Here is a 22,434-nt window from a genome sequence, read left to right as displayed (position 1 = left end):
TACATAGTATTCAACAATGATAAGTATCAAAGGTATGGTTCTTATAGAGAATTGGTATCGAGGTATATAACGTTAACTTCAAATATAAATAAACAAAAGAGCAGACTGATAGGCACAGTATGGTCAAGAGAGCCATTTTCAACCTCTTTAAACTTTTAATTCTTTATTTTCAGAAAGTAAACAGCCAAGAAAGTATAAGAAAATGGATCTACAATTCTGTTACAGATGCCATAGGTAATAAATAAATAAATAAATAAAGAACATCGTGGTGTTCCTTGATATCTGTCATTACCACCTCTTCGGTAATTTGTGCCCCCCTAAGAAATCAAGATAGCTACTGGACTTCATGAATTCTTTGTTAAATTACAATCAAGAATAACGAGGGATATGCAAATTACACTAAATATTATTATTACATTTTCAATATTTATCATTATTATTGAAATGAAATAAAATCTTCTAGTTTTACGATTATGCCGGGTACGCTAAAGGAAACGGTGATGATGAGAAACGAATGAAATGATAGAATGAAGAAAGTGCAAGAAAACGGGAAAACCCCAAGAAAAAAACGCACGCACACGGTGTTTGCGCACCACAAAGCTCAATTGGCGCGAGTTGAGATCGAACGAAATACCCCCATGCCACATAGGTGAACGCTCTACCACTGAGTCACCGTCGTCCATCATTATTATTGTTTTAATACCAATGCTGCTGTGTAGCTGAGGCTTGAATGTAATTTAATAACAAAGAAATACAATAATTTTTATGTCCTTATACATCAATTTGAATGCGTCAATATGTATCCTGTATGAAACTTGAGTTTTTGTGTGTAGGCTAGGACTTAGAAACCCAGTGTACGTAAGCAGTTAACATAATCTGGATTCCCATTAAATATATATATATATATATATATATATATATATGTATTCAACGTATTTAGTTTTAGGAAACTGACCAGGCTAGTTGTCAGAACACTTAGACAGGGGGTCGGTGGAACGAGACATTTTTTTGGACAGCTTATTTGAGTTCAATTCACATTCATACACTCATACATACGTATACCAACATACATCCGTGAGTGTTTCGGGAGATGGTGAAAGCGGTCTCAGGAAAAACTCAGCACTCCCAACTGCGGATCTAGAAGTGGACAGAAATAATCATTGCCGTTCCTACAGGAATTAAGGTATTCAGATGAATTGCTACACTTCATGGTGCGGCCGTTTGTCCTTTAATGCTCGGCTCAAACGCATTAATTGCGTTCGATAATGATCACGTGTCATTGTTTCACTTGGTTTTAACAGCTCATAGTACACGACGCCGAGCTGGTCCCACCAAATGCAGAGCATGATCTTGGAGCCATGAATATTCGGTTTGGCCGTCAACGTGGAAGCATGGCCGGGATATCCCCATGATTTTTTGCGTTTAGGGTTATCGTAATAAACCCATTTTTCGTCCCCGGTCACAATGCAATGCAGAAATCCCTTCCGTTTTTGCCTCTGAAGCAACTGTTCACAAACACACAAACGCCGTTCAACGTCTCTTGATTTCAACTCATCCGGGACCCAATTTTCTTCTTTCTGAATCATACCCATAGCTTTGAGCAGTTTTGAAATGATTTGCTGTGTCACTCCCAATGATCGTGTCAATTCTTCTTGAGTTTGACGCGAGTCTTCACTCAGCAATGTCTCCAATTCTGCATCTTCGAAAACTTTCTGTCTTCCACCACTATGCCGGTCTTCGACGTTAAAGTTGTTCTCTCACTAATAGCGTCCTCACCACAAGTGCTTGAGAGCATTCGATGGGACTCAGCCGCAGTTTTCTTCATATTAAAACAAAAAAAAAAGTAGAACCTCCCGCAAATGGCGAGAATTTGGCTCGTAAACTGACGTTTTCAATCGAGAACAACTTTACGATGCACACACAAATCGACTAATGCTTGAATGGGGTTATGTTGACAGAGGATCAAGCTAACTGCCTGGCGTCTGCGATCTGTTTATTTCAATCGCTACTTGCCGTTGTAGCCACCTATCGGAAAACGGCGGAAGCAAAGTTGTAAAGCAGAAGTTTGAGTTCAACGGATGGCAGCAAAGAATAGAGCCAAAGAAAGTGACGAACCCCTATCGAAGATCTGTCACGAAGAAATGGGTGCTCTGTTTAATCACGGATTGGTCTTCGTCACGGATACATTTTCAAGAGAGACATGAGCTACAGTATGTGGGGCGACAAGGGCGAGGAGATCTTCGAGACCCTGATTCAAGACGAAACATTGTGTTACCCTAGGACAACCTGAGGATGAAGGATAACTCAAGCTTTTTTTTTTTTGCTGGATGAAAGACGCGAAAAGAAAATTCTTGTTTTCTCGAGTAGGATAGGTCAGGAAAGGCAGCATCGGTAAAACTTCTTTTTGGATTGAACTTTCAAATCGTGCAGCAAGCAATTTGCCCAACTGTATACGATTCACGCAGATGTTACAAGAATGAAGAATGAAACAGATATCATCCCGGCAGCTTTTGCCTTTCCGCCTAACAAAAAAGAAACTTACGACTTGGTTTTCAAGAAATTAAAGGAGTGTTTACCGGATTGAGCTCCACAAAAGATCATGGTTGACTTTGAAGAGGTGTGTATTTCTGCTCTTGTTTCCAACTTTCCGGATTATAGGATTAAGTGTTGTAACTTTCATCTCACCCAATGCTGTGGCGCAAAGTCAAGAACTAGGTTGGGCATCTGTATACAAAGAAAGTGAAGATATAAGGCTACATATCTGCATATACGTACAACGCTTTGACTATTATTCCATGGGAAGACGTTGAAGATGATTGGCTCGCAATACCATGGTAACAGAAGATAAAGTTATAGTTATGAATTACTTTATGAACGAGTAGATGCAAAATGTGAATGTGGCGATCGATGTCTGGAACTGCGAAGGTGAACAGCATCGAACAAATAATGCCGTTGAAGGGTGGAACAACAAGCTCAAGAGCAGGGTTAACTTGCATCCGAATTTCTTTGTACTTTCAAAAACATTGAAACAGGAAGCTGAGTACTAGGTTTTTTCTTAGTTTGGAAGGCAGAAGAAGGAAAAAGGCATATGTACGACTTGACAACAGAATTGAAAAAAAAAAACATTGCACAGATAGAAAACAAGTTCGCTCGAAGATATTGTTCAAGGTCTGATAAGTCTGGCCTACATCGATAAATTGGAGTGTAAACGAGGAAGCAAAGTAAACACGCAGCAACAAGGATGACAAAGAAAATAATTTCTCTCTAAAAAATAACAAACGATGACAGAGTTTCCTACATAATATTATCAATGCACATTTGCAATGTTGAGAGTTCCCTGTGTAATATTATTAGGGCACAATAATAATAATAAGAAATGACAAGGAAAAGAGTTTCCTGCTTGAGAATCTAAACACGTCAGGAAAAGGAACAAGAGGTTTGATTCACTTTTCTCATAGTCCCAAACCTGATTCAAGTGTGAGGGAAAGCTACTTTACTCGATACCAAAACAAGTTGAATTGTAGGGCTCAAACATCCCGGTGCAAATATATAACGGGCGCATTTTCCCCTCTTTTTGGAATAGGGCGCAAATTTCCCAGGTGCAAAGTTCTCGCAACCGAGTAGAGACACGCATTCTGGAATTCGATATAAGTCGAGATAAACGTCTGTCTCGACTAAAATTTTTCAACTGGTATACGAGTCGTGTCGAGACTGCTCGTAAAACGACGACTCCTCTCGAGTACCTCGAAAAATCTTTGCATAATTTTCGAAATAAATTCGCATAAACTATTTACTCAGAAAAAGCTATCTCCCTTGAAACTAATACCAACATTCATTACTTTAAAGAGGTAAAGAATCCGTAAACTTAATACTTACCTTTTTCACAAGTAACTTCAATTTTCCTCACATTTCAGGTAATTAATGTTAATAAATATGTGTCGTGATAAATGATAGTTCTTCAAATGTAATAATTATAGTGCAGTATCTATCCAGATATCTAGTATGTATAAAACTATTGCAATAAACTGAACCTCACAAACTCTCAGACTAACTAATTGACTGTCTATACTAATTAAGCATAGTTACAGTTATTGTATTTCTCTCATGAACTCAAGAGGACTATATAATAATTTTTGGACTATTTGCTTCCTGAACTAGTTTGAGATTCAAATGTATCATGAGTTATGGAAAATGTATAATGTATCATTTGTTGTGTATTACATATTATGAAATGGAAAGAATATTACTTTAGATACTATACTATAGTAAAGTAACCACTTGGATATACAGTGGATCAACTCCAAAACCTGAAAAAATGAACTAACATTACATTCACTTCTATGGATACGTACCTTTTCAAAAGATTTTTATAACCAGTAAATTACAAAAAAATGTACACCTTGTCTCAAAAAGGTTGAGCGCATTCTTTACTGGTGTTTTGAGGCAATAATTTTCTAAGTCCAGCTTCGGGTATCTTCGGGAAAAAGTAAGCCAGGTTCGAACCTCCAAGCCAGCCTTTGCAATCGGGAAAACGTTTGCAGATGTGTTTTTCTTCTTTTAAATATAATAAGACTTGTTACCAAGTGTTTAAAAAAGCAACATTGATTGAAATACTTAATGATACAATATTTCGAAACTTTTTTTATTTTAATGTCAGCACATGCTTGTTTGTCATTTAGCTCTCCATACGTAATGGAACATTTAAATACGTTAAAGAATCTTTCCATATGTAAAAGAATGCTCAAAGTTAAGAAATAGAACATAATTATCGCCTGAGTACTAAAACAAAAGTCAAAGTAGAACAGAAACAGCGTTTGTCATGGATATGAATGTCATAATTATCTTGAGATCCGTTATACATCGCTAGAAGCATAATTCTAGAAGTCCTTGTGCTAGCTCATTGGTAAGCTGTCGGATTTCAAATCATAAGGTTTTGAGTTCGAATCCCGTTTAGGTTAATCCTTTTTTTAAAATTATATTTTCCGCAATGCATGAAAAATTATATAAAATAATTACATTAGAATACATAAGTTGTGTATATATAACATAATCATTGCAGAACATAGTAATTATTATGTTTAAAATATAACATCTGAGATAATTTTCACAGTAGGTCGGTATTATATATGAGGATGTAAATACAACTTAAGAAACTCGTTCAATAGCAATAAATAAATCATGTAGTGTATTTATTTGCAGCTATTTGTCATATAGAGGGTAATTCTCAACATTCATAATACAGAATGTCATTTATGTTCTTGAAAAGTTATTCGATGCATAAACAGAAGGTATAAACAGAGAATCCAAAGTCGGAACGCTCACAAAAAAATTCATGAACCCCAAAGGTCACGTGAGCAGACTGGAATTGTCCTTATGAAGCATGCCACAGCAGAAAGTTTTTACATAGATTTTCAATTCAGTTCCTGATATATGCTTTTGCAATGTGGAAGTGGTGATGCCTTCAGTCGCCCTCTCTCGCTCGCTCGCTCGCTCACTCTCTATTTATACAGAATATAAAAGTGGATTTATGTGTGTATTTCAACATAATTCTGATATATCTAGAGCAATTTTAACTATATTTCTTATAGTCTGGAAAAAGAGTACTGTCGGGATACATATCAAAAATGCTAGAAACGGGTCGATATTAGTATCGAATCCATAGTTTCGTGGTCGCTTAGGTGAATGGTTCTACTTTCAATTCAAGTCCAACTAAGCTCCCATTAGCACCCAGGGTGGTTACGTAGCGACATAAAGTTATCGAAATCATTCGATATTAGAATCGAATCGTAAGTTTTCAGCGCCGCTAACAGTGCAGCATTTCCCATTAGTCCACAATAGTCCACATTTCACATTAGTCCCATTGCCTAGAGGGCAATATATTTGCAGAATGCAAAGTTTAAAACTTGAATAATATTTTATTTTTTTCCGTATGAAAAAGTTATAAATCAAGAGCAAATATACTATTTCACGAACAATCCTCTTTTACTATTCTAATATGTTTAATAATAGCGTAAGAAATCTAATAGTAATTCAGAACATGTTTCACAGTTGTTATTTTTTGTTACATAGTTGTAGCTGTAGCATGTAGTGAGTGGAATTTAACTGTAATAAATTCACTAATTAACCATATTCGAATTAAGTTTTATTTTTAAGTTCGGGATGAAGGGGCGGAGAAATATGTAGTTATTGGGGGCACCGAGCTTTTCTACATTTTACTTTCAAGATCTCCGTTTTTCTTTTGTCATTTGTTCCTAATAAAAACAGTTCAGTCACTTTTGGATTGTCATAGGATAGTAGGAGTTGGATTTTGGGATGCAGCCTGTGAGATTCTAGAGGAGCTAACTGCTTGAAAAAGTATTTTTGAATCATCTGTAACATATGAAATAAGGATATGTATCATAAAAAATTGAAAGTAACTATGTCTGCGTAATCATCACGGTCAAATTACAAAGTCAAATAAATTGACGTTTGGTATATAATCAGGCTCCAATCCCAACTGGGAAGTTATCATACGCGTGTCACTTTCATTATAATACATATCCTTAGGGGGAGTAGAAGTCCGAATTTTCGCGAAAAATTGAGTTGAGTTGAGTTTAGTTTAGCGTCCCTTTCAGCAGCGGGGCTATATGAGACGTGGACCTACTGATTAACGTGGAATCCGAACCACATGAGCGAAAAATTGAGTATCTCACAAGCCGTTCAACTGAGAGCTGAAATTCAGCATATAACTCTTTATTAAAAATAAAGAGAACATGTCCTGGCATTTTTTTAAATTATCTTTTATGAGCGGGGGGACGGGGGTGCATTTTCTATATATTGGGAATTGGTAGTGGGTTGATTTGTAAAAATAATCGAAAACGATTGATATTAGTTGAGAAACAAATTGAGTAATGCAAATTAAAGTTGTTTTTGAATTTTATACCCACTGCTTTCTATTTATAATTGCTGAAGCTGGTGTTTAATATATGGAGCGTTCCGAGCATAAGGCAATCAAGCCATAAAGTTAGAGAAAAATGGCCATAAAATTTGTATTCTAAACTTAATTACATGGGCATTTTCAATTAGTACGGCATGCTTAATTATATAGAAAATTAGTTTCTCTCTCTCTCTCTCTCTCTCTCTGTTTTTTTACGTTGGTCTACTTTTCCTTGATTTGAAACTTTCTAATTTCACCATATTTTCTACTGAAATGTGTCTGTAAGGCAACAAAGAAATAATTATATATGATAAATTTAAATTCATTTTAATTTGGAAGATGAGAAACACTTTGCCATTATATATCGTAAAGGTCAGACCCACCAGTATTGTAACAGAGAGGTGCTTGAGCCATTAACGGTAGGAATTCAAACTCCGATAAGTGATAATTTCACAGTCTTGTTTTATTACAAGTGTAACCTCTTTAGCCAATGGAGAGGAGGACGTGGGCCATCGGTCAGAGTTGATGTCGATGGGTTTTGGTGGGTCGGAGTTGGTCACAATGGTTCAGAGTGGTTCATAGTTGGTGGTGGGTCAGAGTGGATCACGATGGTTGATGGATCAGAGTGGGCCAATAAGGCATTTGGGTGGTGGGTGATAGTGGGTCATGGTGGGTCGTGGATCAAATTTTCATTGACCCACACCATCTCTGGTTAAAATTGTACTAAAGATAAGAGGCACCGAAGATGCATGTCGGCTATTATGCTCAAATTTTGCTCATGGATAGTACTCCACCAGGAAGCAATAAATCTGAAACGGTTCACGGTATCACCTTCTAGAACTCGAGATGTAGGGGTTTGTCTGATTGGCTAAATTAAGACGTCAATGATTTATCCTTCAACAACCAAGCTTTTTATGATCGTTTCCGTGGGGAAGTCAGAAGAACACGTGCCTAGTAATCGTAATATTGATAGTTTGCGTCCACCCCGGGTATTTGTTTTGTGTTTTTTGATTCACCTAAATATAAACAAATCACACATATAGGCATTTTGACATATTTTGGGAGAGTAATTTTGTGGTTCGTTGGCGTTTCATCGCGTCTCTGCTGCTGGTAGTAAAGTTTTCAAAATGGAACTTGGGCCACCACGGATCGTCGCTGCGGGGCCACCAATTTCTGGCGAGAGGTCAATAGTTGACCATCTGTAGTCCACCGACGCTTACAGCTTAGAGTAATGAACGATGTCTTTGCCTTGTAGAGTTCATGACTACCGACGTCGGCAGTCAACTAGCTTTTAGTATTCCTTTACTAACCATCAATTGTTCATGTTTGTACACGGTGTTGTCATAATAATAATAATAATAATAATAATAATAATAATAATAATAATAATAATAATAATAATAATAATAATTATTATTATTATTATTATTATTATTTGTAGTAATAGTAGTATAATTGATGATAGAATAATTATTGTCTATGTATTGTCCAGGTAGGACTACACACAGGATTTTGCTCGTTTTGGTTCGACTTGACTCTAATCCGAGTCGAGTTGGAAGATATTTTTCGCGCCGAGTCCAAGAGTAGACCTCAAAGATGTCTGTTTCGTGTCGAGTCGAGTTTCAAAGAAAAGTCGTTCGTGCCCATCCCTACTAGTGAGAGCTTAATCGGAGTTAAGCGAAATTGAAAGTCTCACTATTTATCTAAGCGACCCCGAAAACTATGAATCTAATATCGATCATTTTCTACCAATCTTTTATATGTATCCCCCTCCCATTCACCATAGGTAACCCGACAGCACTCTTTTCGAAACTATAAGAAATTTGGTTAAAATTACTCTAGGCCAGTGGTTCTCAATCTAATTCCTATAACGATCCCCTTTTATCACACGCTCTTGCCAGCGACCCTTTTATAATTTGTTTTATAATAAGCTTGTGTGGGATTTTTATCATACCTATTTCTATAATAGTAGAATCCATTTTTTTGTTTATAGTGAACAGTGCCATGGAAAATCAGCGCCCGGGGCGAGAGTATAGTACGATGTCACGGTATATATGAGTGACGTCGACAGACTAGCTACGAAGCGCCACCATGGTTGGCACGAAGCTCAATAACATTTTCAAAATAAACCCTACCTTTCCTTAATTTTGAGCACATTTTATTACTTTTTTCCTTCTATTTTACACATGTGCACATGCACTTTCCTAACATGAGTAACACACTTCCTCCGAAATGTGTGGCCCCTTTTTTCGGCGCCCGGCACTGACAGTGGATACAGTAACTGTAATATCTATATTCCCAACGACGAAGGTGCTGGTTCAAGATGGATGTTAAACTCCTTCATTGAAGAGGCCATTAACGTATCCGATCTAAGCCCACAACTTCTTGACCAAATAATAGAATGATCATGCGACAAGTCTTTGCAACTGGTTTTTTGTAACGAAGACTTGGACAAGTTCTGCCTGATGAAAAGAGAAGAATATCCTGGTCAGGGGATTGCTGCTTTAAAAGTAATAATTCCATTTGCTATATCGTACTTGTGCGAAAGTGTGTTTTTTATGGTAAACATTAAAACAAAGATAAGAAATCGCTTATCAGTTGAAAATGGCTTGATAATGTTCGTCATGAAGATTGAACCGGACATTGCTGAACTAGTGAAATTACACCATGCTTAGGTGTCTCATTAGGTTTTAATTTTAATTGTATTTCAATGTGCAGGTTTTGTTGCATGTGTATTTTTCTAGTATTTCTATATACAGTTCTCATTAGTTTTATATCATACCTCTTTGATTTAAATTCATTTTTAAACAACTCTACTAACTAACTAACTCTATGGCCTATGGAACTCGGAGGTTCAATGCCGCGTTCACAAAAGCTCTACACTGACTTCTATCCTTAGCCAATTGGATCCAGTTTCTACTTTGTATTTGTATCTCAGCGAAATCCATCTTAATATTGTCCTCCCATCTGCGCCTAGGTCTTCCTAATGGTCGTTCTCCGATTGGTCTTCCAGTCAAGATTTTGAAAGCGTTTCTACTTTCTTCCATTCTAGCTACATGACCTGCCCACCTAAGCCTTCTAGACTTGACGACCCTAACAATGTTGGGTAAACCGTATAAATTATGTAGTTCCTCGTTATGAAGTTTCCGCCATTCCCCATTCCCGTTCCTCTTGGGTACGAATATTCGTCTAAGGATCTTGTTTTCAAATACTTTCAGTCTATGTTCTTCCCTCAAAGTAAGCGACCATGTTTCGCAACCATACAGAACAACAGGCATGATTATCGTTTTGTATATTTTATGCTTCAAATTTCTCGACAGAATTCGCGACGACAAGACTTTGAACCGAATAGTAACACGAATTCTACACCCTTTGAAAATGTTCAGTAGACTTGTTTTTTATTGTTCTTTACAGTGTGTATAAAAAACAAAAGTATGCCTATCAGAACAAAATTAAAAATAATATTTAAAAATAATTTCTGGTATTAGATTCTAACTATATTTATCTCTTCCGCCTATCTTCGCGATCCCCTAGGGGCCGCGACTCCCAGGTTGAGAAACCCTGCCCTAGGCATACATGAGTTATGTTGGAACATACATACATACACTTTTATGTGTATAAATGCAGATAAGAGAGAGTTGAGAGAGAGCGATTAAGGAATTACCGCTCTCAATCTCTTCACTTTACTTTTGCGATTTGCGAATTTCTTACGTGACAGTTTGGGGCTAGCTAGTTTTTTGTCTTGGACCACGATCCGATTTTCGATATGCTCTACCTAAATGCTGTAATGCGAATATTGAGAAGTTATCTGCGATGAAAGTAGCTGCAAATAAATACATTACATAACTTATTTATTGCTATTACACGATTTTTTAAATTTGTATTCAATATTCACACATAACACACCGACGTTCTGTCAATACCTCAGATGTTATATTTTAAAGATAAGAATTACTTATGTCGTGAAATGATATGAATATATATATTCAACTGATATATACAACTGATGATATGAATATATATATTCAACTGATATATACAACTGATGAATTGTAATGTAACTATTTTACATAATTTTCATGCATTGAGGAAAGTAGAATATCATAAAAGAATTTCACCTGAACGGGTATCGAACTCACGATTTAAACGCTCGGTGGTGTACCACTGAGCTAACATGACCGCTTTTCGGAAGCTGCTTCTGAAATATAACTGAGCTCATACGTAAATGCTCTTTTCCGTATGGAAATCACAATGACGAAACGAGAGTGTGAATACATAGTCTCGAAATATTGTATCATTAAGTATTTCAATGTTACTTTTTTCTACACTTAATACCATTTCAACATGTCTTATTATATTTAAAAGAAGGAAAAACATATCTGTAAATTTTTTCCCGATTACTAAGGTTGGCTTTGGAGGTTCGAACCAGCAGCTTTAGTTTACTGTTTTCCGAAGATACCCGAAGTTGGACTTCGAAAGAGTTTGTCTCAAAACAGCTATCATCATATCGCTCAATCTGTTTGGTATATGGTATATGTTTTTATACGTGTAAAGTCAGTATAACAATTCATTCTTTAAACAGCTTTTCGTATGTATTAATATTCCTTTATAAAAACTGTTTTTGATATTATTATTACGGCACACCATTTTCAGATTTCTTTCGCGAGTCGTTGACCAAGTCGTTCCCCACCAGCGTTGCCAGACTCACAGCTCGGAATTATTCCAAAACCTGATCGAACTTATGCTAGATTCGGTCAAATTATGCTAGATCCTCATAATTACTAATTCAGGAGTTTAAGAAAACGAAGTTGAGATACGATAACGTAACCTAAAATACACAGAGAGCAAGAATGCAATACTTCACGCACCAAAATTTTAACTCAGCTAAATTAATGCAGTCGTTGCCAGACTCAATGGCGTATATATCGTATAAATGAATGCAAAGTTTTTGTTTACATATTTTGAAAGAAAATTACTTCGCAGCATAAGGGGAGTTGGGAATCGTCTGCTAGGGGGGGGGGCGGCAGATTTTTGGTCGGTCTCGGAGCTGTCATTTCAGGAATAAATATGATCATGAAGTCAGAAATAAAGATGGTGAAGTTGTCAAAAAGTTGGGGGGAGAATGGCCCCCATAGCTCCGCCCATGCCTCGGAGTTAAAGGATTAGAAAACCCTGGGTGGAGCCACAAAAAATCCCAAAGACGTTTCGAACTTACTTCGGAAAATAAGACTGCCTGTATGGTTTACCGACTGTATGAATCAATGGAAGAGGATACATTTCTGCCGTTCTTTTTCTTCCCACGACCAACTTCTTTCTCATCTCCAGGTTTTACGGCTTTCTGATAAACTTGCTGAAATTGTGCTAGATTTGGGCAGGATGCTAAAAGCAAGATGCTAGATGCTAGAGACATGCAAATTATGCTAGATCTAGCATCATTATGCTAGATCTGGCAACGCTGTTCCCCACAATAGGCGTGTCGTGCAAGTAACCAATCACATGTCAGGTACTATCTTTTACCTATTGCTTCCTTCTCACAGCTCAGAACATTGGTAACTATGGATAGACGTACAGCAGTAATTACTTTATGGGAGTTGGAAGGTTATTCTGCAACTGCAGCTAGCAGGCGAGTAGGTGTCCCGGCCTCTACAGGAAGGCGATGGATTCGGAAATATGGTGCTACAGGTCAGACTGATAATTTACGATCTCCTGGTCGTCCGCATGTGTCAACCGAAGCCCAAGATGCGAGATTAGTAAACGAAGCCCGATTAGACCCACTAAGGACGTCTAGACAGCTAAGGGAAGTTTCTCTCTTTCCTGGTAAAAAGCATACAGCTCTGCGAAGGCTTCGTCATGCTGGGTTACGTGGCCGTGTTGCTGCCGTGAAGGAAAAACTCTCAGACGACCACAAAATTTACCGTCTCGCGTTTGCACAGGCGAATGTGGGTCTCAATTGGGAAAACGTAGTTTTCTCAGATGAATCAATATTCACAACATCAAAGGAGGGACGCCGTTTTGTGTATCGTCCGAGAGGCACCCGATATGACCATGGATATGTGGCTGCTTGCAATCGCAGTGGCCATGTATCTATTTTATGTTGGGGTTGGATTTCCAGTCGCGGAGCAGGACAGCTTCATAGAATTGAAGGACATCTGGACAATGCTCAGTACTTAGACATTATCAGTAATATCATGGTGCTATCTGTACGAGTATTTCAGCCTGATGGTGTAATTCAGTTCCAGCAATACCAGTCGCCAATACATACTTCCCGTGTGATTCAGGAATGGTTCGCAGGGCATCCTGAGATTGATTTAATCGACTGGCCGCTCGTGGAGCAGACCTCAATCTCATGGAAAATATGTGGGCAGAAGTGAAGCGTACTCTAAGGGAAAGTTGGCCTGAGGCAGATCCACCAAGAACTCAGGATGACCTGTGGCATCTTGTTTCCGAAGCATGGCTGGAGGTAGGGGAAGGAGATAATTTGTCACCCATGTAATAGATTCCATGTCCAGAAGAATGGAGCGTGTAATAAATTCAGAAGGGTCTTGGACACAATATTAATGTCCCCGCCTTAACTCCCGAAAACAGCCCTTTTCAGGGCTACCTAAACGCTTCTGAAAATATTTCTAGAAGTAAACCACTCCTTGTATCCGATTTCTGTGCAATCCTACTAACAAAAGAATGATTATTAGCTGTAGGCTTTGAACTCAAGACCTCTTTATTGGCAAGTCCGTACTCTACCAGTGAGCTAACATGAACACGTAAACCCAACCTGAAGAAACACGACTTTCAATTTCTGGTATTCGATGACAATGATGCTCATATACTTGGCAAATGTTGTAATCAACTTGGGATATTCCGCAACACACACACACACACACATAAACAAAGCGAAAGAGAGAGAGAGAGAGAGAGAGAGATGAATATACAAAAGCATATTCAACGTATTCGAATGAGACTCTAAGTAACGACATTCCGTTCTTAAGAGAGTTTGTGTTTCTTCCCGTGACGTTAAGGGGATCGGGAAAAGTTATGTGTCTTGAAGCAGGATACGACTTTGGATACTCTGTTTATACACTTTCTATATCCGTAGGAATATATTGTATTTCACGAATGTAAATGACATGCTGTAATGAGAATATTGAGAAGTTACATCTGTATGACAAATAGATGCAAATAAATACACTACATAACTTATTTATTGCTATTGAACGAGTTTCTTAAGTTGTATTTACATCCTCATATATAATACCGACCTACTGTGAAAATTATCTCAGATGTTATATTTTAAACATAATAATTACTATGTTCTGCAATGATTATGTTATATATACACAACTTATGTATTCTAATGTAATTATTTTATATAATTTTTCATGCATTGCGGAAAATATAAATTTAAAAAAGGACTAACCTAGACGGGATTCGAACTCTCAACCTTAAGATTTGAAATCCGACAGCTTACCAATGAGCTAACGCAAGGACTTCTAGAACTATGCTTCTAGCGATGTATAACGGATCTCAAGATAATTATGACATTCATACCCATTACAAACGCTGTTTCTGTTCTACTTTGACTTTTATTTTAGTACTCAGGCGATAATTATGTTCTATTTCTTAACTTTGAGCATTCTTTTACATATGGAAAGATTCTTTAACGTATTTAAATGTTCCATTACGTATGGAGAGCTAAATGACAAACAAGCATGTGCTGACATTAAAAAGAAAAAGGGTTTCGAAATATTGTATCATTAAGTACTTCAATCAATGTTGCTTTTTTAAACACTTGGTAACAAGTCTTATTATATTTAAAAGAAGAAAAACAAATCTGCAAACTTTTTCCCGATTGCAAAGGCTAGCTTGGAGGTTCGAACCTGGCTTACTTTTTCCCGAAGATACCCGAAGCTGGACTTAGAAAATTTTTGCCTCAAAACACCAATAAAGAATGCGCTCAACCTTTTTGAGACAAGGTGTACATAGTTAAGATTTGGTTGCCAATATAACACAAATATTGTTTGTCCATAGGGTATTGAACTTACCAGGGATGATATCGAAACTGCACCTTGAATTGGGGGACATTCTATTTATTTCCTGATAGGACTTCTCGAGCAAGTTCCAAAACAGATGTTCGTTTCTTGCCCGGAAGTGACCCCGCCTGTGCAGGGGCTAAAATATATAGAACATTTTGACCTATTTTCTATAGCAGGTGTATATAAAGTACGTTGCTACCCCTAAAAGTTGAAACCTATGCTAAAACGCCAAAACACCTGTTTCATCACATTGTAAAAGCATAATTTAACGAAGTGAAAATATTTGCCCCAGGGTCTCCGCAGGGTCCCAAGTGGGGTCAAACTCAAAATTTGCAATTGAAAATAGGGGCAAGTAGCATATCGTTTGAAAGCTAGTGTTAAAAGAAAAACGATAACAGAAGTCTCACAGCTTTTAATCAAACTCTGTGCTAAATGGCGGAAGATTCAAAATTTGAAAACAGTCTGCAGCTAACAGTGCATAGCCACCACTAGAATTCCAAAACTGTGATACAGGTGTCAAAATTCTAGAACACGTGTTTCATTATTTGAAAAGTGCTATTTATCTAAATGAAAATGTTTGCCCCAGGGCCCTCGTACGGTCTCACGCGGAGTCTACCTCGAAGTTTTCATTTGGAAAGGTTTCAAAAAGTATATCGTTTATAAGATATCGTTCTTCAACTTTCCGACGACCCGTCTGGTAGAAGCAGTATAGAAGATACGGCTCCGTCGAATGTTGTTCGCTGAAGCTTGGGTTTTGTTCTGGTCTATGTGTGAGAGCCACGTAAGTCACAGGCCACGGTCGTAGCAACGTGGTAACTGCCGGGACTGTATCTTTGTTATGCAGGTATGAGGGCCATATGCATGACGATCACTCTACGGCGTGATATTGAGACTTGAGTGTCTCGTGGAGGGGTGCGGCCATGCTATTGTTCATGAAGAAGTGATAAAAGCACAGTGGTTGGAGACACCAACTGCACTGAATAAAACTCTTCTCCATGCAGTGTTCGTCGTACGGAATCGAACATGTCGAGAAAGCTGGATCCTTTGTGTGGAAACGGAAAGACAAGTCTCTCACTGACTGGTAACTAAAATCATCAGGAAGCTCGATGTATCCACATTTACCGAAAGCGTACTTGATCATATCTTGGAATCCGGGTGATTCCAACTGATTTCGTGTTACCCCAATCAAGTGAGCACTGGAGTATCGATTTGTTATGTCTAGCTTGTCTCCAAGTCCTTCATTCCGAACATGCTTGTGGGCACGCTTCACCATCATTTTTCTGTAAATAATATATATCCCACATCGAATGGCTGTCCATAGGAAGTACAGCCTGGAGTGATTGTTCCTGGATGTAAATCAGAACACTCTTGATACAAGTCCGCATCTCTCATGATGGCTGCGTCGTCTTTCAACAAAAGATACGAAGTTCCAACGTCTCGAACAAGATGTGGCACGTATTCCTTGAATATTGCTTTTGTCATCATTCCTGACTTCTTGGCTCTGATTATGACTCCAGGGATCTGAGGGATTTTACATTGGATCCTTGATCCAAATTTCCCGGATGGTTCGCGGAGCACAATGACAGTCGGGCCCACGAGCTTTCTTGATGCCGAAATCGCTTCCTGGATTGTGTAAGAATGTGTCACTTTTGATTTGCATCTTACTTGAGTTTCGACATTTTTTACTCCACGTTGAGTTAGAGTTCGTGGTGTTAGTAATTCATAATTGAATCCATTTTGATCAAGATTCACAATTTGATCAAGATTGTAGTTATCCTCTTCAACCTCCCACCTGATTTGTTGAATGTAGCTGTCGAATTCGTTTGAACGTTCCAGTGCTTTTGTTCTGGCTGCCATTGTCATGATTTTTGTGATTTTCCTGGGACCCCAGTTCATTTCTCTCAATAGTCGGCGGATCCCGAATCGGGATGCCTTGAAACCAGTAACCCCTAGCTTCCGCGATTGTTTCAAGGCTTCCACGGCAATGCCTTCTTCAGTGATCCTGAAAAAATTCGGAGCAGCGCGTTGATTTTTGCACCATGCTTTGACAGATTCTCGGAGTTCTGCTAGTTTGGTCCGCTTGGATGCCTTGTCCAGGAATAGTTTCATCCGAATAATGTCACTTGTACAGATGTCAACTCTTGCTACACGTTTCTCATCCTTGAGTTTGCGACCAATGGATGCGTTGTTATAAGCTGCTATAGTATCCCTCAATTTCGTTTCACTCCATGATCTCCAAAATGCGGTTTCCTGAGAAGGATTTGGGTCTAGGTAGTCGTAATCAGGATCGCCTTCGGTACCCAAAGCAGTTCCTTGTTGACTTGATGTCGTGTCCAAGGGCTGGAATTGAGTATTATCTTCGAACGTAACATAATCGTCTACGGTCATTGTAATGTCCTGGAGAACAGAGTTTGTCACCATAAAGTTGATGAGCTTGTGAACCTTCTTTGCAATCTAGAGAATCAATTTTCTAGATGTAAGTCAACGATATTGCAAATTGACTAACACAACTTTTCATTCAAGCTAATCACATGCTATAAGTCAGGGTTGCTGGCTTTCTAAATTCGTCATTACAAACGTTCAATGTATAGAAATGAAAACGTATGTCCTGGAGTCCCTATATGCGGGCAGCGGTCAAGCTACACATTTTCAAACGGGTTAAGTAGTATTTTCTTTCAAAGTTTCTCAAAACAGACAGCGTATGGAACCAATCTTTCGTCTCTACGCCAATTCTGTGCAAAATGGTGGGGTGTTTACACTACGTCTACATGCTGAATCTTAAAGTCCATGACCACCTCTTACACCTAAAGCTTTGAAACAAATGTCGAACTATGTGGTTCTTCACATCAACACGACACTTGTAAATGAAAAACAGCCACATGGTCTAGAGGTTTCTAGATCGCTTTACCAGACGGGCTGTCGGTAAGTTGTAGGGGGATACCTTTCAAACGATACGCTACGTGCCCCTCTTTTCAATTGCCAATTTTGAGTTGGACCCCACCTGTGACCCTGCGGGGACCCTGGAGTAAACATTATCATTTCGATAAATAGCACTTTTCAAATCATGAAACACGTGTTTTAGAATTTTGACACCAGTTTCACTGTTTTGGAATTCTAGTGGTGGCCATGCACTGTTTTCAAATTTTGAATCTTCCGCCATTTCGCACAGAGTTTGATTAGAGCTGTGAGACTTCTGTTATCGTTTTTCTTTTAACACTAGCTTTCAAATGATATGCTACTTGCCCCTCTTTTCAATCGCAAATTTTGAGTTGGACCCCACCTGGGACCCTGGGGTGGCCCTGGGGCAAATATTTTCACTTCGTTAAATTATGCTTTTACAATGATGAAACAGGTGTTTTGGCGTTTTAGCATAGGTTTCAACTTTTAGGGGTAGCAACGTACTTTATATACACCTGCTATAGAAAATAGGTCAAAATGTTCTATATATTTTAGCCCCTGCACAGGCGGGGTCACTTCCGGGCAAGAAACGAACACCTATTTTGGAACTTGCTCGAGATGTCCTATCAGGAAATAAATAGAATGTCTCCCAATTCAAGGTGCAGTTTCGATATCATCCCTGGTTAGACTTACATTCCTGGGAAATTTCAATCTTGTAGTTAGATTACTTGGTGTCCAAGCGGTGTCTCCCTTACTTTACTTTAGTACTGTAGTTTGTTCAGGAGCCTGAAGAAGTAACATCCTCCCAAATGAAAGCGAAACGATTCTTAGGTACATGCTGACTACGAAGGACCGTTCTCTAAAGATGACGCGCCAAACTTTTAGACGCGCCAGTCTTGAAAAACAAAGCATTTTGTTACAAAAGGATTGTTTGAGATTTACTCCCTCCCAAATTTTTAATTCTTTCAATTGAAGTAGTCACTTTTTCAACCATCGTAGTGTGGAATTTCAATGATTTGGTATAGAACTGATGATGGTAAGAAATTATGCTTTGACCACCAGCTACCAATCTAGCAAATTGGGATTTTAAGACCACACAAAATTTACTGCTATCTGCTAAAAGAGCCAAACTATACAAAAGGGAGAAAGTTTGTCGATTTTACTAATCTTGCTGGTGTGCATCCTTAATATACATTTTCCATAACTGTTCCTATTTCTAACACACAAGACAAAAATAAAGAGCAAAAATACTGGTATAAAACCAACTTCGTTGACATTAGAATGACTCCTAGTAAAGCAAAGGAAAGTAAAGGTTTGTGGATTGGTTTATACAATGCAAAAAACTAAATTATTAAACGAACAACCAAAACATGAAAGTAACTTCTCTTAGTTACTTGAACGTACGGGCTATTAAGACAGAACATCAACTTACGTGTATAATCTTTATCTAGATCTCTGTTGATCCTAGTTCCAATAAGGGCTAGCTTTTGGTGAGCTATATAAGAATACAAATAAGAACAAATGTATCATAGTTGTCTTCTGCAAGTTATTTCTCTTAAAAATAATCTTTTATGTTGTTTGGAAAGATCAATATTTATACAAGTTTATATGCCATTAAAAAGTAGTTAGTATTTTGTAAATACCTAACACCGTACAAATTATTATTTGGTATTTTCTATACTCTAAATAATCGATAAGAAGGTAGAGGGGAACATAAGGGCATATACAGATACTTATCAATTAATTGGAAACACTTAAAAATGTAATTACCAGATTATGGCTTTAGACAAATTTTCACCGTCAGAAGAGTCCTGATTCAACATGAACAGGAATTATAGAGGTGGATATTAGAAAGTGTAATATTACATTATTTTGCGTGCAACGCATCACTCATTGAGAGAGAGAGAGAATGAAGGCGAAAATCTTTGTTAGCTCTGTTTCGTTCTCGAGACACGAATCCGTTCAGTTACCTTCATGATTCGAGAATAGGCGGGCCAGTGGAGAACCTCAACTTTATCCTGATGTTCCACAAATTATGCTCCAACATCTCCAACTCTGTGAATGGTAAATTATCTGTTTGGAATATTCTGATATTCTATAGGTACTTTTCAAACACTTCATAGGCATTGCACGACCATAACAGTAATTTTGTGATTTTCTAAAGTGAGTAGGTTAACGTCAGTTAGAGGATACTGACACAGACTTTAGACGCAATCTCAAAGTTGTGTTAATGGTTCCTAGACACGCCAAAGAGTCTTAAAGAACAAACAAAGGTTTCTGTAGTTTAACCACGAGATTATTTTGAGATTTATTCCATCTCGAATTTTTAATTCTTTCCATTCAAGCAGTCACTTTTTCGACCCTCATAGTTTATAATTTCATTAGTTTAGTATAGAACTGAGGCTGGTAATGTAAAAAGCGGGCTGTGAGCACAGCCCGCCAGCCTTGCAGGTTGTGACTTTGAGACCACACAAATATTATCATCATATGCTAAAAGAGCCCACAACTATATAAAAGCAATAAAGTGTGTCGATGTAAATAGTCATGAGGGTCTGAATCCTCAATATAACTATTTATCAGCTGTGGGTATCTATAACCTGCAACACATACATAAACAGGAAATACATACCGGAAATTAAACTACCTCCCTTGAGATGTTAATAATTTTCAGTCAAAGAAAAGTTAGGTTTCTGGATTGGTTTATGCAATGCAAAGAACTAAATTACTAAACAAACAACTAAAGCATACAAGTAACGTATATTAGTTATTTGAACGTACGGGCGATTAAGATAGATCTTGAACTCCACTTACGTGTGTAATATTTATCGAAATCCCCGTTGATCCTAGTTCCAATAGGACTAAGCTTTTTGTCATCTATATAAGAATGAAAATAGGAAGAAAAGTATCATTACGGTCTTTTGTACGTTTTTTCTAAGAAAAAAAAGAAAAGTAATCTTTAATGTTGCTTAAAATGAAACACTACAAAAAAAATCAATATTTATGTAATTAATAAGAAGTTTGTACTTTGTAAATAGTTAACAACTGTACAATTATTATTATTATATTTTCTATACCTGAATTGATTGATAAGAAGGGAGAAATAAAACACAAATTCATATATAGATACTTATCAATTAATTGGAAACACTGGAGAAATGAAACTTCTCATAGTATGACATTAGGCAAAATTTAGCTCTCAGAAGTGTCCTGGTGAAACGTGCAGAGGAATTATAGAAGTGAATGTTAGAAAGTGGAATATTGCATGATTTTGCGTACAATGTATCACTCAGTTCCGTGAGAGGGAATGGGGGCTGAAATGTTTGTTGGATTCGTGTCGGTGAAACGTTTCACAGCTCATCAATTACTTTCAGGATTGTGGATTGGGCAAACCAGAGGAAGATGCTCAACTTTAATCACAGGCTGTGTAAAACTATGGTTGAGTTCTTAAGTCAGTTTCGGCACAGTTCCACGAAGATTCTTAATGGCCATCTGGTATAATGAACGGTGGGGCATGACACTGAAGGTTTTCTTCCCATCACTGCTTCCTTTTACTAACGTGGAAGTTTCAAGTTTTGTAGGCATATCACCATGAACTGTCCCTCACGACACACTCAACACATTTGTCTTTCTAGCACGACATAACCAACCCTCAGAAGTCGTATTTTATTTATTGACTTATCTATAGGCTTGTAAATAATCCTTTAAAATTATTAAATTTACCAATTAAAATTTGTTGGTTTTAATATATAATTAAGTTTCAGGAGTTATTTTTAAATTCATAGTCGTTAAAAAAGTGTGTAACAATTAACATTTTAATCATTATTTTTTTTAAATAAAAAAATATGAAAAATCGATATTCTACAAATACTTTTCAAACAATTCATTTGAATTCCATGACCATAGCAATAATTATTCTTCTTTCTAAAGTATGCAGTTTGACAACTTGCATTAAAGTACGTGTTAATGTTTTCTCTCTCAAAATGGTTTAATAGTTCTTAGATGAGCCATTGAGTCTTCAAGAACAAAGATTGCTTTTTGTTCTTTAGTTACAGGATTTAGTGGAGATTTATTCCCTCTCAAATTTTTAATTCTTTCCATTGAAGTAGTCACTTCTTCAACCATCTTAGTTTGAAATTTCATTGATTTAGTATAGAACTGATGATGGTAATGTAAATTGTGTTTTGTCCATCAGCTACCAGTCTGGCAGGTTGTAGTTCTGAGACCACACAAATATTATTACCATCTGCTAAAAGAACCACAACTATACAAAAGGGCGAAAGTTTGTCGATTTTTGTAATCTCCCTTGTGTGCATCCTCAATATACTTTTTTCATACCTGTTGCTATTTCTAACTGCCAGACAAAAATAAAGGGAAAAAGATACCGGTATCAACTAACTTCCTTGATATTTTTTTATAATTGCTAGTAAAGCAAAAAGAAGTAAAGGTTTGTGGAGTGATTTACACTATGGAAAAAACTAAATTACTAAATGAACAATGAAAACATTATTACTATTATTATTCTATTTTCTATACTTGAATTAATTGATAAGAAGGGAGAAGTAAAACATAAGAGCATATATAGATACGTATTAG

General features: G+C 37.3%; 1 protein-coding gene across 4 annotated transcripts in view; it reads right to left on the bottom strand.

Moving 5' to 3' along the window:
• Window positions 1–22,434, bottom strand: part of LOC145662973 (uncharacterized) — a 151,524-nt gene that overhangs the window by 45,062 nt on the left and 84,028 nt on the right. For 3 of the 4 annotated variants that reach the window (XM_081729054.1, XM_081729057.1, XM_081729055.1), the window contains 2 exons: window positions 20,653–20,715; window positions 19,274–19,336 (listed from right to left, as the gene is read on the bottom strand). In XM_081729054.1, coding sequence (XP_081585180.1) covers window positions 19,274–19,336; window positions 20,653–20,715 — 126 coding nt within the window. The remainder of the gene's footprint in view (window positions 1–19,273; window positions 19,337–20,652; window positions 20,716–22,434) is intronic. The other variant, XM_081729056.1, reaches the window with a different exon arrangement.

This window comes from Thermobia domestica, chromosome 10 (assembly GCF_964235325.1).
Source record: "Thermobia domestica chromosome 10, izTheDome1.hap1.1, whole genome shotgun sequence".
NCBI classification, from domain to species: Eukaryota; Metazoa; Arthropoda; class Insecta; order Zygentoma; family Lepismatidae; genus Thermobia; species Thermobia domestica.
The sequence above is the reverse complement of the archived record's forward strand: the minus strand, read 5'-3'. Positions and strand labels throughout refer to the sequence as shown.